The sequence below is a fragment of the Rhodamnia argentea genome, chromosome 9, assembly GCF_020921035.1.
Source record: "Rhodamnia argentea isolate NSW1041297 chromosome 9, ASM2092103v1, whole genome shotgun sequence".
Lineage (NCBI taxonomy): Eukaryota > Viridiplantae > Streptophyta > Magnoliopsida > Myrtales > Myrtaceae > Rhodamnia > Rhodamnia argentea.
Window position 1 is genome coordinate 23,277,233 of NC_063158.1, and position 12,839 is coordinate 23,290,071.

The following is a 12,839-nucleotide window of genomic DNA, read 5'->3' on the forward strand; positions in this document are numbered from 1 at the left end:
AAATTGTTGGTGCAGAAAATCCAGCAGATATGTTACAAAAGTTGCCACAATTGAGAAATTGAGGCTATGCATTGACTCACTTGGCCTCCATGGTTAGTGATGAGGGGGTCATTGCACTAGGAGCTTGGGTGACAAAGACGAGTGAATACTATGAAATCTATTATTGTTTTGAAGATTACTTCCAAGTGAGAGATTGATGGAGTTCTGGAGTCTAATATAGGAAAGTAATATTAAAACTCGGAGCTTTTACTATTACTAGCATATATGTAATTTTCATGTCAAAGCAAAGAATAGAGCTTTTCAACTAATGTTAATGACATACGTGTAATTTTAATCATAACTATGTATGTGTTAGACTCCTACTATAGGTTGGAACCATATCTTTTGCAGTTGTAACCTCAAAGCTTGTAACTGTGATAGTGATATTGATACCAATAGTTAAGAGATTACCTAGTGTGACATCGCGATTTTTTTCCCTTTTTGATTTCAAAAGGGATTTCCATGTAAAAATTCACTTGGTTTCTTCTTTGATTTTTCTCTTCAAAGATTCGCATTCCTGACACTTGTTTCTTTGGTTGATGAAAGGGAGGCTATAGTAACAAGGGACAAGAATAATAAGAGTGTCCTAACTTTCGTACGACGCTCACTTGAGTGACATAATTTTTTTTTTTTTTGCTCACTTAAGTACCACATCATAGTGAAATCAATTATTTGAGTGTCATTTCCGGTAAATCGATCTAAGTGGATTTTTCACTTAATTTTTCATTCCAATGTGGAATTTTTTTTCAAATAAACAAAATTACTACATGGATTTTTACTATTGTTTTATTACTTTTTCTTATTATTTTTATTTTTAGTTCAGTGCCAGGAGGGTCGCTTACCCTCGCTGACCGGCCAGGAAAAAAGGAAGAGAAAAATACAAAAAAAATTAATAAAAAATTAATAAAAAAATTCAAACAAAAATTGAAAAAGAGAGTCAACATTAGCACCGGTGGTGGCATGTCGGATTTTTTGGCGTCCACAATTTCCGGCTAGGCAAATCACCGATGGCCTTTAAGTGATCGACTTTCGAAATTTGTGGCACTTAAATGAGAAAAAAAAAATTATGCCACTCGATGAGCGCCGTAGGAAAGTTATGGTACTCTTGCTGTTTTTGTCCTAGTTACGTTGATCCTTTTCGCCCTGAATCACAACCCATTGACTGATGTTGTGTCAAAGCTTTATGAGGCGATTTTTAACTTGTCAAAGCCATGTCTTACATCAAAATATTTCCTTTAAACACGGATCCAGTCATTCTGATTGTGGAGACATGTAAGTGAGATTTCACATAAACCATGCAGTTATAGATAAACCATGTGACAGTATGTTGGTCTGTGAAAGGAATTTATTTCCAAAAGTTCGTTTTTTGGTAGGTGAGGATGTGATTCTGGACTGCGTTGGTGCGTCCCCCTTCCAGAGAAACCTCGACAGCTTGAATTTTGAGGGGAGGCTCTCCGTCACCGGCACTCAGAATGGAGCAGTGACACGAGTGGATTTGAGAGGTCTTCTAGCCAGATGACTTGTTGATATGCACGTGTAAGTTGTGTTAAAGAAGTCCCAGATCGGAGGATTGATATTGTATTGAGTAGTTAATATATACAAGTTGGCCCATAACTCATTGGCTTAAGCTTTTCAATGAATGTGAGTTTAGCTAGATATGTTGATGGGTTCGAACTTGGGCTCTCTCTTAGCGGTCTCCTCGTCCGAAGGTATCGGACTTTTGTTGCGTGCTCCCAACACGCCTCATTGTGCAAGATTTGTTAATTGCATTTTTGTTTTGATTCTTAAGATTGATGCGGTTGCCATTTGGATATTTGGATTGGTTGAGGATTCTTCTGATACAGTGAGTGCCATAGAAACCATTACCGTAAGGAACTTGGGCACTTCAGGCTTATGAAATGAGCAGGTCTGATAACGTCAATATGAATATCCATTTCGCAAAGTCATTGTGAACTTATATATTTGTGTATGCAGCGGCGGGCTTGCGTAAGAGAAGCACAGAGAATAAAGCTGCGATTGTAAGTGAGGTAGAGAAGAAAGTTTGACCGGCGATCGAGCAAGGCAAAGTCAAGCTTGTCGCGTGATGTTGTCGACTTGTATTGTCTGGTCTTGTTAAGTCCCGCGAGAGGGTCGCTGGTTATGTGAGTGAGCACACTATGGACATTACCTTTTACAATCAAATGGCAGAGACAACTGGAATAGACTGAACAACTGCCTTGTTCTTGCTCTTACAAAGAGATACAAAGGCTCTTGGGGGGAAAAATAGAAGAAAGCCTAGAAACAAAGGCAAGCAATGAACTTTATGGAGGGTTAGCCTTAGCTGCATAGAGCTTCAACGGCCAAACTCTTTAAGACATTCGGGCACAGGTCACCGAGTGTATTCGTCGTTACAGGTATCGAGCATGCCTCCCGACCGATACATACCTGTCGACAAAACGTCGAAAATCAATTTATGTACTTGTATCGCAATTTACGACCTTCGGTTTGTGATGATTTGCTTATTCTGATAAAAGAGTAAGCAATAAGAAAGAAGACTTACCTGCTCTACAGTTGAAACTACATCGGAGTGACAACCTCCTGGAGCAAATGAGCCGCAGCTTCCTTGAGGATTCCCAAAGCTAGCGAAGCTGATCGAAGTGATGAGCCATCCCGCTTCACAAGAGAGTCGAACTTGCGGGCCGTTCCACGTGAGCTCTGAATTCGATTTCCAAGAATCGACGGGAGAAGGATCCGCTTCGGATATCACTGCGCATATTTCTTGGCCGGTGCGTGTTAGCACGGAAACTTTAGAAGGATCTCCTCCGATCTCTTCGTGAAGAACTAGCAGATTCTGTCCCGGATTTATCCAAGAGCGCGGGACGTGATACCTTAGTGTCAGACAACGAAACCCACCGTTAGACTGGGCAAGAGATAAAAACCGTCCGTGCCTCAGACCAACAAGTGCAGATGAAACAAATCATAACATGTCAATGATCTCACAATGTTTGGGCAGGCTTGCCACAATCCTTTTGACATTTGGATGCGTCATAACTTCCTCTGTAGTCGCAGTTGTCGGTGCAGCCGGTCGTGGGCGAGAGATAGGCAGGCCAGTACCGCCCAACGCCCTGCCCGTTCACCCACGCTTGTCCTTTCCCCATGCTAGCGAGGTTCAACGCTAACGGGCCGGTTCCTTCAGGAGCCAAAAACATCACCTGAAGACAAATGGTAAGAGTTGAACAAAACTAGCTCCAGTCTTTATAGAATCAACCCTCAATGTGTAAATCACTATGTATTTCGGAAAATAAAGAGCTAATACATCAGTACAGACCTTATACCAGATTAAGCTCTCGTTAACCGGCACGAGCTCGCCCTTCGTCCAGAACGAACTATTTGCCATGCCTACTCTATCTAATCCAAGATGTTCGCCTTCAGTTCCCACCTGAGAACAGGGAAACAAAAATTCTGGTTGGTTTACTTTCTTAATGAAGAGAATGATATGCTGCTGAAAACATGTGAGAATAGACCCAACTTTGATAATCTGATTAACATACTCAGAATGCAAACTGAAGGTATCTCTCACCTGATAGGTCCATTCTGCAGAAGAGAGATCGGTTTTACCATTTCCAAGTCCATCGACAATGACGGAGAAAGGTCCTGCTCCTTGGACGTCGAACCAGGGCCCGTAGTTCTGGTGAACAATGTGTGAAATCATGAAGAGAAGAGACACCTTAAAATGAACATGCGATCTCACTTATTCATTTCAAAATTTTGCCATTGATTTTAGTCGAGATAGTCCTTTTACCTGGAGACCAATCATCATACTCAGCACGTCCAGTGTATTATTTCCTGGGTTAAGATTAATCTTCTGAGTCATGGAAAAATTTGCAATGTCGTGGTTGCCGTATCCGAATCCTGCAATATGCCAGAAAAACAATGGGTGAGTTTTACTAGACACAAGAAAGCTTCGTGCCTCAGTTGACGCGATTAAGGAGCTAGACGGACAGATTAGTTTTCATGGAGAAAACCTACAGAGCAAGAAAGTTCCCTGATGTTTAGTTAATCTCCTAGACATTCACACTTACCAAACAAGAATTATGAGCATTTATGGTTAGGTGCGACATGTAATACTGGTTCGCAACAAATTCCATGTCTTAAAACTCTGAAGCAGATGGTGGCTCCTCAAGCCAAAAAGAATGAGTAAAGACACCAACTTTTTGCCGAATATCGGCGCCTTTGGTTTAAGTATACACTTCGAAAGAAGAACAGCCAAATTTATACATAGTTCAGTCCCGAGTATGATTTGGAGAAAGGTACCCACCGACAACTTGTTTGTTAATGAAAACAAGAGCTGCATGGCCCAAACTCACAAGAAGCAGAAGACCTTCTTTCTCTTCATTTGATGCTCCATTCTCATCTACGTAGATACTGCCACCATTGCAGAGAAGCATCAGATGGCAAATGCAGCAGCAACCCAACAGCCGTGACAAAACATTCGCACAATGCCGGTTAAATTGGAATAATTATGTACACAACAGAGTAGGATGTAACTCTCTAGGGAGACAGTAGAAGTGCTTCTTCGAACCGGCAATGTACCTCCATTCTATAATTTCCTAAACTTTGACTTATGTTGAATAGGTTGGTCTAGAACCAAATCAGATAGTTTGCAAAAAATCACTACAAGATCCTTGGATGAAGCGCCTTACCTGGTCGTGTACCATAGGAAGTCGCTAGTGTCTTTTGTCGTATTTATCTGCTCCAATAGGCCCGGGCTAGTGAAGGAATTGTTGCCCCAGATACCAACATGCTCTTTGTACCAGCTCCAGGACGCTGGTGCAATAGAAGTCTCTCGCGCAGTGGTTGTACGAGCAAATGAGTTATCGGCGACAGTCCTTTGTGAAACAACCTGCAATTGTTACCAGTTGTAAACGACATGATCATGCTCCACGAGATTTGTCAGCTAAAGGATTTCAACCAGCCAAAAATGGGGAAACCAGAAAAGTAAGCGAATCTAAACTAGTCAACCGGTCAAAGCATCATGCTTGTTGTTGTCTCCAGTTTCATAAACATGTCATAATCTGTATCATCGAATAAAGGCCGGTAGATTGAGAAGCTATACAAAAAGAACATGGAATGTCAATTCAACCATAATCTATTGGATGTGCATTAAGTGGTACAGTATCTATACCTTTGCAGTATTATAGATGGCAGTTTTGCAATCTGGGAGGATGCTCACAGACCAAGCGGGGAGGAAGTACGAATTCCCGTTAAATTGGACCGTAGCATCTTGACTGCTGTCATAATTTGCAAGAAAAGCTGCACAGTCGTTTGAGGACTTATTGTAGACGTGTGCCTGAAGAAAAGTATTTCCGAGTCAGGCTGAGATGGTAAGAGGCTTGTCCGGGCAATAGAATTGCCAATAGGTTAGGCTCAAGGATCACAAGGAATATGCAAAAGCAACTTCTTAGATCAGTTTACTAAGACGAGAGTCCACAGCAGATCATTGATCCTAACACGAGAGTTGCACATGATTAAGTTGGTCCATCGGAAAACGCTGAAGAAACTGCTGTAGCTAATACAGTGAGCTTTCCAAATGTGCCAGAGCTTCCTGATAGTACAACTGATAAATAGCAGGACCTTATGTCATTCGATTTTTGGTTGCGTCGATGAAACTAATGTTACGTCCCTCGTGCTCTGTAATCTTTCATGTCCCGCCAAATTGAAGCCAGGCTATTGGATTCTCACCTCTAAGTTGGAGCCGAGTTGCACATGAGTCGGCTCGGAACTGACCAAATGATCTTCACATAGTTTTATCGCCTTGTGTAGGTCGCGGAGGTGCCCCCACTTCGGCTGCCTGATAAAACCTGCATTCAGTTTCCCTTGTAAGATACGCATCCGCAACCGCAAGATGCCTTAGAGAAATGTCACAAAAAATTCCATAATTTGACCCTGAGTCGACGACGTGTGAATGTTTGATTGTATGAAATGTCTTACCGTATTCGTCCAAAGGAGCATCGTAATCATAACTTGTCGCAACCAAAGGGCCGCCAGCGGTTCGTCCGAAGTTGCTTCCTCCGAAATACTGCCAAAGTATCAGCCCTTAAAATTTATCGCATGACGGTTGCATGCGCAAAATTGCGGGTTGAAATGCAGGATAAACGAACAAAGCTTACTGATACAGTAGCTCACCATGTAATAGTTCTGAAAAGTACCGCCGTATTCGTAAAAGCGCGCCACCGCAAAAGCAAGGTCCTCAACTGGTCGATACGGAATTGGGTAGCCGAATGCAAGAAACCTACAAAAGGATCAAGAAAGACGATACAAATTTTACTGAATGTAGAATTTCATTATGCTATTAGGCCTCTGGTTTAACGAAGTTATGCCCCAGACAATTACCATCCGACGTAGTTCTCCGTCCACATTTTGGGTTTTGAAGGAGAGTTCGGAGTGAACTGGTCACAGTAAAATCCGTTGCAGGTGTTGATCTGCACCGACGGAAGAAGATTAGTGAGCTCTTGAAACCAACATAGATTGTCATGAGAAGAAGAGCTTTGAGTTTTTCCGAACCAGAAAACATTTGTAAATTGTAGCTAGAAAACAACCTTGTCACAAAAATGAATGCTTACAAGCGGATCCGGAGCATCGCTTTGCGCGCACATCACCCAAGGTACGGATGTGTTCATGTTAACAGCAGTTTCTGCCGCCCATTGGACGTATAATGGTCCGCCGACTCCATATGCCCCTTCGACATTCCCGTACTCGTTCTCTACCTGTCAGCAGCATTTGAGGTACATCAAGCAGAATGAAAGAAACTCTTGCGATCAAGAAGATAGCTTTCGGAAGGAACACGACACGCTTGTGGTTTCGTCTGTCGTGTTATGCAGGATTAGTACGGATTTTTACAAGCAAGTAACCTTGCATTGACCTTGTCGAAACAGTCTTTTTCATACCTGTGGATTACTGAAGCTAAGTTAGCACAGATTCACCGAAACGAACAGAGTTCGACGAATTCACCTGAACCCTGAATCTGCAATATGATTTAGTAAGTGAATACAAGTCAGAGGACACTCATTGATCACCTGTGCAAGAATGATGGGTCCGCCTTGGGTCGCAAAGAGACTCTCCTCCTTCATTAATCCGACTATTTTTCCGAGAAAAATCTCCATTTCGGTCTGTATATGACAATTCAACCAGAAGGGGTAAGGACTGAAACCCAAAGGAGCATGACGAAAAGCTCGATCATCCTGAGAACTCATTGCGGCAAACTCAACTACAGTCAAAATGCGAATTCACCTTGAAAGGCGCATTGTTAGTGCGGAATTGAATTCCTGGAATGAAGTGTAGCCACATCGGGAAGCCCCTGTCTCGACAACTCAAGAACGTCACAAGATCATCCGGTATTACACTGTTACTTATAGCAACTAAATGAGATGAAGCCATCAAATGTTCCAGAAAAACAGATGAGAGCAGCTTAAGCAGAGCAGACCCGTAATTCCACTCGGCACAAGCATATGGCCCGATTCTCAGATGGACGAAGAGACCGGCTTCGTGCACCGCCTTAACAAACCGCACGAGGTCGAATCTTCCTTCAAAATAGTACTGAAAAAGGTTCAGTGAAGGATGTATTAAGAAGACAATCAAAAAGCAATTTGCTTTATGATAACAAGGAGAATGTCACTATCATCTGCCTCAACCATTTTGAAATTCTGCAGCTCATGAGTAAACAAACTGGTTTCACGCGGAGTTCGCAATATAACACAGTACCTGTCCCTTGACGGGCTCGTGATAGTTCCAGAAAACATAGGTCTCGATCACATCAAGCCCGCCTTCCTTGGCTTTCCTTATAAGCTTCGGCCACACCTAAAAATTTCACATGTCACAGCTCGCACGATCACGCAACACGACGAACGACACCTAACATTACCAAATCAGTGATAGGATCATCCGAGAAACGAGAACCGAACCGAAGACCTACCTCGGGCGTGGTTCGCGGGTAATGGATGGAGCCGGACTGCAAAATCCTCCTCTTTCCATCAATGACCAGTGCTCTACCATCGTAAGTCACACTGGTACAGACTACTCCCTCAAAAACCAAGACGACGCACAATAATACCAATCCTACTAACTTCTTCTTCTTCTCCGTCATTTTTTCTCTCTTCAATTCGCAGCAGGCCGAATGCAGAATTCGTATCGGGGGGAGTTCAACCGCCTGAAGTTAAAATACCGCTAAATGGCTGTGACCTTCACGGCAAGAACCGTACGAAATGACGTGAAGACCTTGCAAATGACAAGAAGATGAGATTATGGTAAGGATAAGACAAGCATGTGAAGATCAAAACTTTGTTTTCTTGCACATGTTCGTGTGTTGTTCCGGGAATAAGACCCGATGGCCAAAGAGATGGCCGGGACGTAATTAACGCGTTTTTGGAAGTGGAAACAAAAAGAAATATAATCGAAGTTGGACTAAAGGGACCCTTGAACTATGCCTCTTCATTGTGAAAAATTACTAAAAAAATCTTAAATCTATTATAACCGTATTAATTCAGTTCTAATATTTTTTATTTTGCTAATTGAATACTAAAAATTTTGCATTTGCATCAATTCAGTCCATCGGGCCAATTTTAGCCGGCCAGGTCTGACGTAGATAATTTGTAATCAAATGTTAATTTTTTTTCAATATATTTATTTTCTTTCTTTTTTTTTCTTCTCATTCTTCCTCCAACAGATTGCTGACCTCACCCTCGTCGTCAACTTTGCCGGCCATTGCCTCTGGCCGGTTCGCCAATCCGGGAACCAGCTAGAAGAAGGAGAAGACAAAAACAAAACAAAACAAAACAAAAAAAATAATTCAAAAATTATTAAAATATTATAAAATTTGAACACATCAGTGCCGGCCGATCAAAGTTGATCGGGTGAACTAAATTGGCATAAATGTGAAAAAAATTTATATTTAATTGATAAAGAAAAGTTTAAGATTGAATTAAAATAATTACAATAAAGTTATGAATTTGTTTGGTAAATAGGGTTTTGAGAATGTCCCTGGTGGCCCCGTAGGCCCCCTGGATAAGATCATCCTCATGTGCTCCTTCCTTCACATCCAAAGTCGAGAACATTGGCTAGGCCTTGGTCTGTGCTTGCCAGCTTTTTTGTCGGTGCATGTTTTAGAGAGAGATGATCGAAAGATTTTTTTTTTCTTAATTCTATATTATTATTTTCTATTATATAAGTCACATTGCGTGCGTCATGTGCATATTAAAAAATCATGCTCTCTCACTCATTCGTTTTCACCTCAAATTCCTGACAAAGTTGGGAATCGAACTCCCCACTTGCCTTTTTCCAAATGAGAAGGGTGGCCACTGAGGCAACCCTAGTAATTCGCTGTTAGAAAGATCGAAAGCAAGAAACGAAACGCCATTTTTGTTACCAATAGATGTATCTACCCATCTATTTATCTATATGTGCTTCGACTTGTCTCTTTCTGCTGTTTCCCTTCTTTTGATTGGAAAATATGGAGGCCACACAATGGCCACACAGAAAGCGGCTAGCACGTTCCATTTCCCATCAATCTTCGTCTATCTTTTGCACTCATACCCATAGTTTGTGGATCATTTCTCGACGAGATAAGGACGCGGGTAATTTTTAAACTTTGACTTAATATATAATATGAAATTTTCATAAAATTTAGGAATTATATTGAATATGTAGAAAAGTCCAGAACTATATTGAACAAATTAAAAGTATATGGACTATAATAAATATTGGACTGAAGTTCGGGGATCATATTGAATATATTTAAAATTCAGCGATTATCTTACGGATTGAGTCAAAATTCAAGAATCATTTGTGTCATTTTCTCTTTTCTTAATCGAACCATGGGGAAGTCCATCCCTTCTTCCTCCTTGCAGCAAGTGATGGATGCATGGGTTGAGCCTGTTCCTAGCGTTTGTATTGACTCCTCATTGTCTTCTTCCTCTCTCAGCACATAGCCTGTTCCTGTTTATGATCCTATACTTTCAAATGATCGGTTCGTGGAGATTCGAGCTCAATCGGAGCATCCGATATCCGGTAAAAGTAAGGTCATTTTATGCATTAGAAGATTAGCCTTTGAATCCTTTCGAGATTCATCCACCGCTTGTTCCATGTCTATAATACACCACAAAGACATAACTTTCATGTCTAGTTTGCGGATGCATGGACATATCATCATTCTCTCTCTTAGATTTTTAGGAAGAAAATGTTCTAATACTTCATACACCTTTTCCTAGGATGTCGCTTCCCTAAAACGATAAATAGCATCATGCAAGGATGTCTATTCAATCGATTAGTGACAACACTAATTTGGATTTTAAGCATATGGATTTTGTAAGAAGATTCTCCAAATTTAGGGTTTGGCAGGATTCTATACACCTCATATTGTCATAATAATTGACACGAAAAACTAACATGTGCATCACGTGAGGTTTGCCATCTGTAAAAGTTAAGAAACATGTCATCAGTTTTTTCCTAATACTAAGCTTTTGGGAATTAGAAACAGTACCTTGTACATTCTTTTGTTACCTTGTCTTTTGACAGATTTATCTAGGGCCAAAGTGGGTCACCAATTACCCGTTTCGGTATAAAAAAAAAAGTGAGACTGGGGTTGGTTTGTTATCATTCAAAAAATGGAAAGGAAACCACAAGACGAATTTTGACCGAAAACAAAATTCTCTATCTTGCTTTTGTTAAAATACTAACCAGATCTTCTAGATTTTTTGCAAACTTAAAATTTTATTTCCGGAATATAAAGTAAATGCCAATTTCATTAACTTAAAGAACTCGTTACATTTAGTCTTACAAAGCTTAGCATAAAAAATGTTCCAATTAATTTAGTGGTGGAGTTGGGACGTGTTACTTGGACTGGTTTCAATGGGTTGGTTCCAATAAGAGTCAATGCAATTATAAATAAGTCCATATGCATTAAAATGAGTCGTCATTATCCTTCAAGCTTGGAACTCCAGGGGGTTTAATGGATTGTCAAACGGGTGCGAATGATCCTCTTGCGATGTGGTGCTTATGCTTTGCACGAACTTTTTCAAGCCCTACAGATCGCAACTTCGTTCCTCATTAACTATTCAGTTGATGTTAGCCAGGGCATTGCTCGTAGCCCGAGCGAGATCCACCACCCCTCGACTCACCACCACATTCACATCCTCGTCCATAACCTGACCCCCGAACTCGTCCATGCAGTTGTTCTTGTCCGTCAGTGCGTAACTCACCCATTTCTCCACATTGCTCGCGCACCACTCGAAATCCTACCCCACGACCCGACCCGAGCACTCGAGCTCCCTCAATGGCTCTGCAAACCGGTCCACTAAATGTCCCATTCTTCGAAAGAAAAAATTTGAGGATAAAAATCATCAACAGTCGAAGCTCAAGTTGGCTCGGGTATTCGTTGAGTCCGAGTTAGGTTGCCAAAGACGTATCGTAAAAATATGGGTCAATTTGGGCCGAATTATTTCGACCCGCCCGTTTGACAAGCCTAATCCCGTATGCGACTACCATTACCCTTTTTTTTCTTTTAAAGATGGACAAACATAATTTAATTCCCCATTTTGCAGAAATTCCCTTTTTAAGAATGTGACTTTTCATCGTCTAGTTCAGGAACCGAAATGAGAGTGAATAACAGAAATGACATCAAAATCATATCAAGCTTCGTCTTGAAGCCCATGAAATCTAAAGGGCCATGAATCAATGTGGGCTGTGCATTCAGAACCCAATCTCACTTCAACTTGTGGTGATGGTTCAGATTCCGTGCATGGGAATATAATAACTGTTGGTCTTGGTCACACTGTGTCGCCGTTTGGCAACATCCTAGGATCTGGTCGGTGCTCATATAACGCCTTGTTCCCCACTCTTCCTCTATTTTTGACTTTGGGAAAAAACTGCTCCAACCGTCACCTAATCAACTCTGCCGGTCGGTGTCTCGTCCATGCAAATCATTGTTTAAGAGAGAGTGTTTGAGTATATGACTAAATATAATCCATGATTAGAGGCGCCAAGAGGGGTCAAGATCTCTTGTTCTTCTATAATTTATCGTTTGGCCGGATAGTAATCGACTCGGGTATTCGGTAGTTTTATCGCGTGAGAGACCGGAGGACTATAGCACACTGATAGAGCACTCGAAAGCTCCCGGTATGCCACACCTACAATCGGTCTAAAAAACATTTTGGCGGGCAATGCCGTCCATTGCTTAGGTGGCTCCTTCGCATTTTTGATTTGGACTTGATATAAGAACGATATTTACACCTTCAAAAAGGATGAAATACATGTTTGGAATTAGTGATGCCACGTCAAAATATCACATCATAATTAAATAAATAAAAATCGAGATAATTTCACGAATGTCATCTCTTCTTCGCCTTCATTTCTCACCCTCTCCAATTTCAAATCCTTACACGGGGAAGGCATCTATCCTCTTCACCGAAAAGTTGAACACCATAAGGAAGACACAATAGAATAACCATACAGTTGACGAGAGAGCGCATAGGCACGCAAAAAGAGTGTAAATCGGGAAAATTGTCCAAAATTTTTTAAATTTATTGTACTTTTACCAATTTAGTCATAAACATTTTAATTGTGCTAATTAAATCCTAAATCTTTTTTCACGTTTTGCCAATTGAATTCATAACCGAAAATCGCTAACATGAACGCCGGCCACATGGCTTGACCGGTACTAACGTGAACAACTTTTAATATTATTTTAATTATTTAATTATTTTCTTTTTTTCTCTTTCTTTTTTTTTTCTTCCCGTCTTCCTCAAGCCAATCGCCGGGTCTCAAGAATC

The 12,839-nt window shown here is 41.0% G+C and overlaps 3 protein-coding genes across 6 annotated transcripts in view; 1 reads left to right on the forward strand and 2 right to left on the reverse strand.

The window, feature by feature from the left end:
• The window catches only part of LOC115739720 (quinone oxidoreductase PIG3-like), a 24,884-nt gene extending 22,637 nt beyond the window's left edge, over positions 1–2,247 (forward strand). The window contains exon 6 of one of the 2 annotated variants that reach the window (XM_030672948.2): positions 2,014–2,107. In XM_030672948.2, the coding sequence (XP_030528808.2) occupies positions 2,014–2,084 (71 nt within the window). In that variant the 3' untranslated portion in view covers positions 2,085–2,107. The other variant, XM_030672947.2, reaches the window with a different exon arrangement.
• Positions 1–12,839, reverse strand: part of LOC115739662 (equilibrative nucleotide transporter 3-like) — a 469,706-nt gene that overhangs the window by 187,265 nt on the left and 269,602 nt on the right. The gene's annotated exons all lie outside the window — the stretch shown is intronic.
• Positions 2,224–8,407, reverse strand: LOC115739719 (beta-galactosidase 8-like). Of its 3 annotated transcripts, XM_048285720.1 has the most exons (21): positions 8,370–8,393; positions 8,240–8,256; positions 7,991–8,170; positions 7,780–7,875; positions 7,502–7,614; positions 7,309–7,375; positions 7,095–7,187; positions 6,642–6,785; positions 6,412–6,500; positions 6,205–6,310; positions 6,010–6,097; positions 5,761–5,879; positions 5,204–5,368; positions 4,722–4,921; positions 4,337–4,443; positions 3,821–3,930; positions 3,599–3,706; positions 3,347–3,457; positions 3,019–3,230; positions 2,579–2,906; positions 2,224–2,463 (listed from the first exon to the last, which is right to left on the reverse strand). In XM_048285720.1, the coding sequence occupies exons 3-21, from the start codon at positions 8,159–8,161 to the stop codon at positions 2,356–2,358; spliced, it is 2,535 nt and encodes an 844-aa protein (XP_048141677.1). In that variant the 5' UTR covers positions 8,162–8,170; positions 8,240–8,256; positions 8,370–8,393; the 3' UTR covers positions 2,224–2,355. The 3 variants fall into 3 exon arrangements, with proteins under 3 accessions (XP_048141677.1, XP_048141676.1, XP_030528805.1); XM_048285719.1 differs by having other exon boundaries at positions 8,240–8,407; XM_030672945.2 differs by lacking the exons at positions 8,240–8,256; positions 8,370–8,393 and having other exon boundaries at positions 7,780–7,897; positions 7,991–8,095.

Coding starts and splice junctions, on each gene's coding strand:
- LOC115739719 (XM_048285719.1), bottom strand. CDS start 8,161: ATGACGGAGAAGAAGAAGAAGTTAGTAGGATTGGTATTATTGTGCGTC. Junction 7,615..7,779: donor ACGAGCCCGTCAAGGGACAG/GTACTGTGTTAT, acceptor AACCTTTTTCAG/TACTATTTTGAAGGAAGATT. Junction 6,501..6,641: donor GCGATGCTCCGGATCCGCTT/GTAAGCATTCAT, acceptor CCGTCGGTGCAG/ATCAACACCTGCAACGGATT.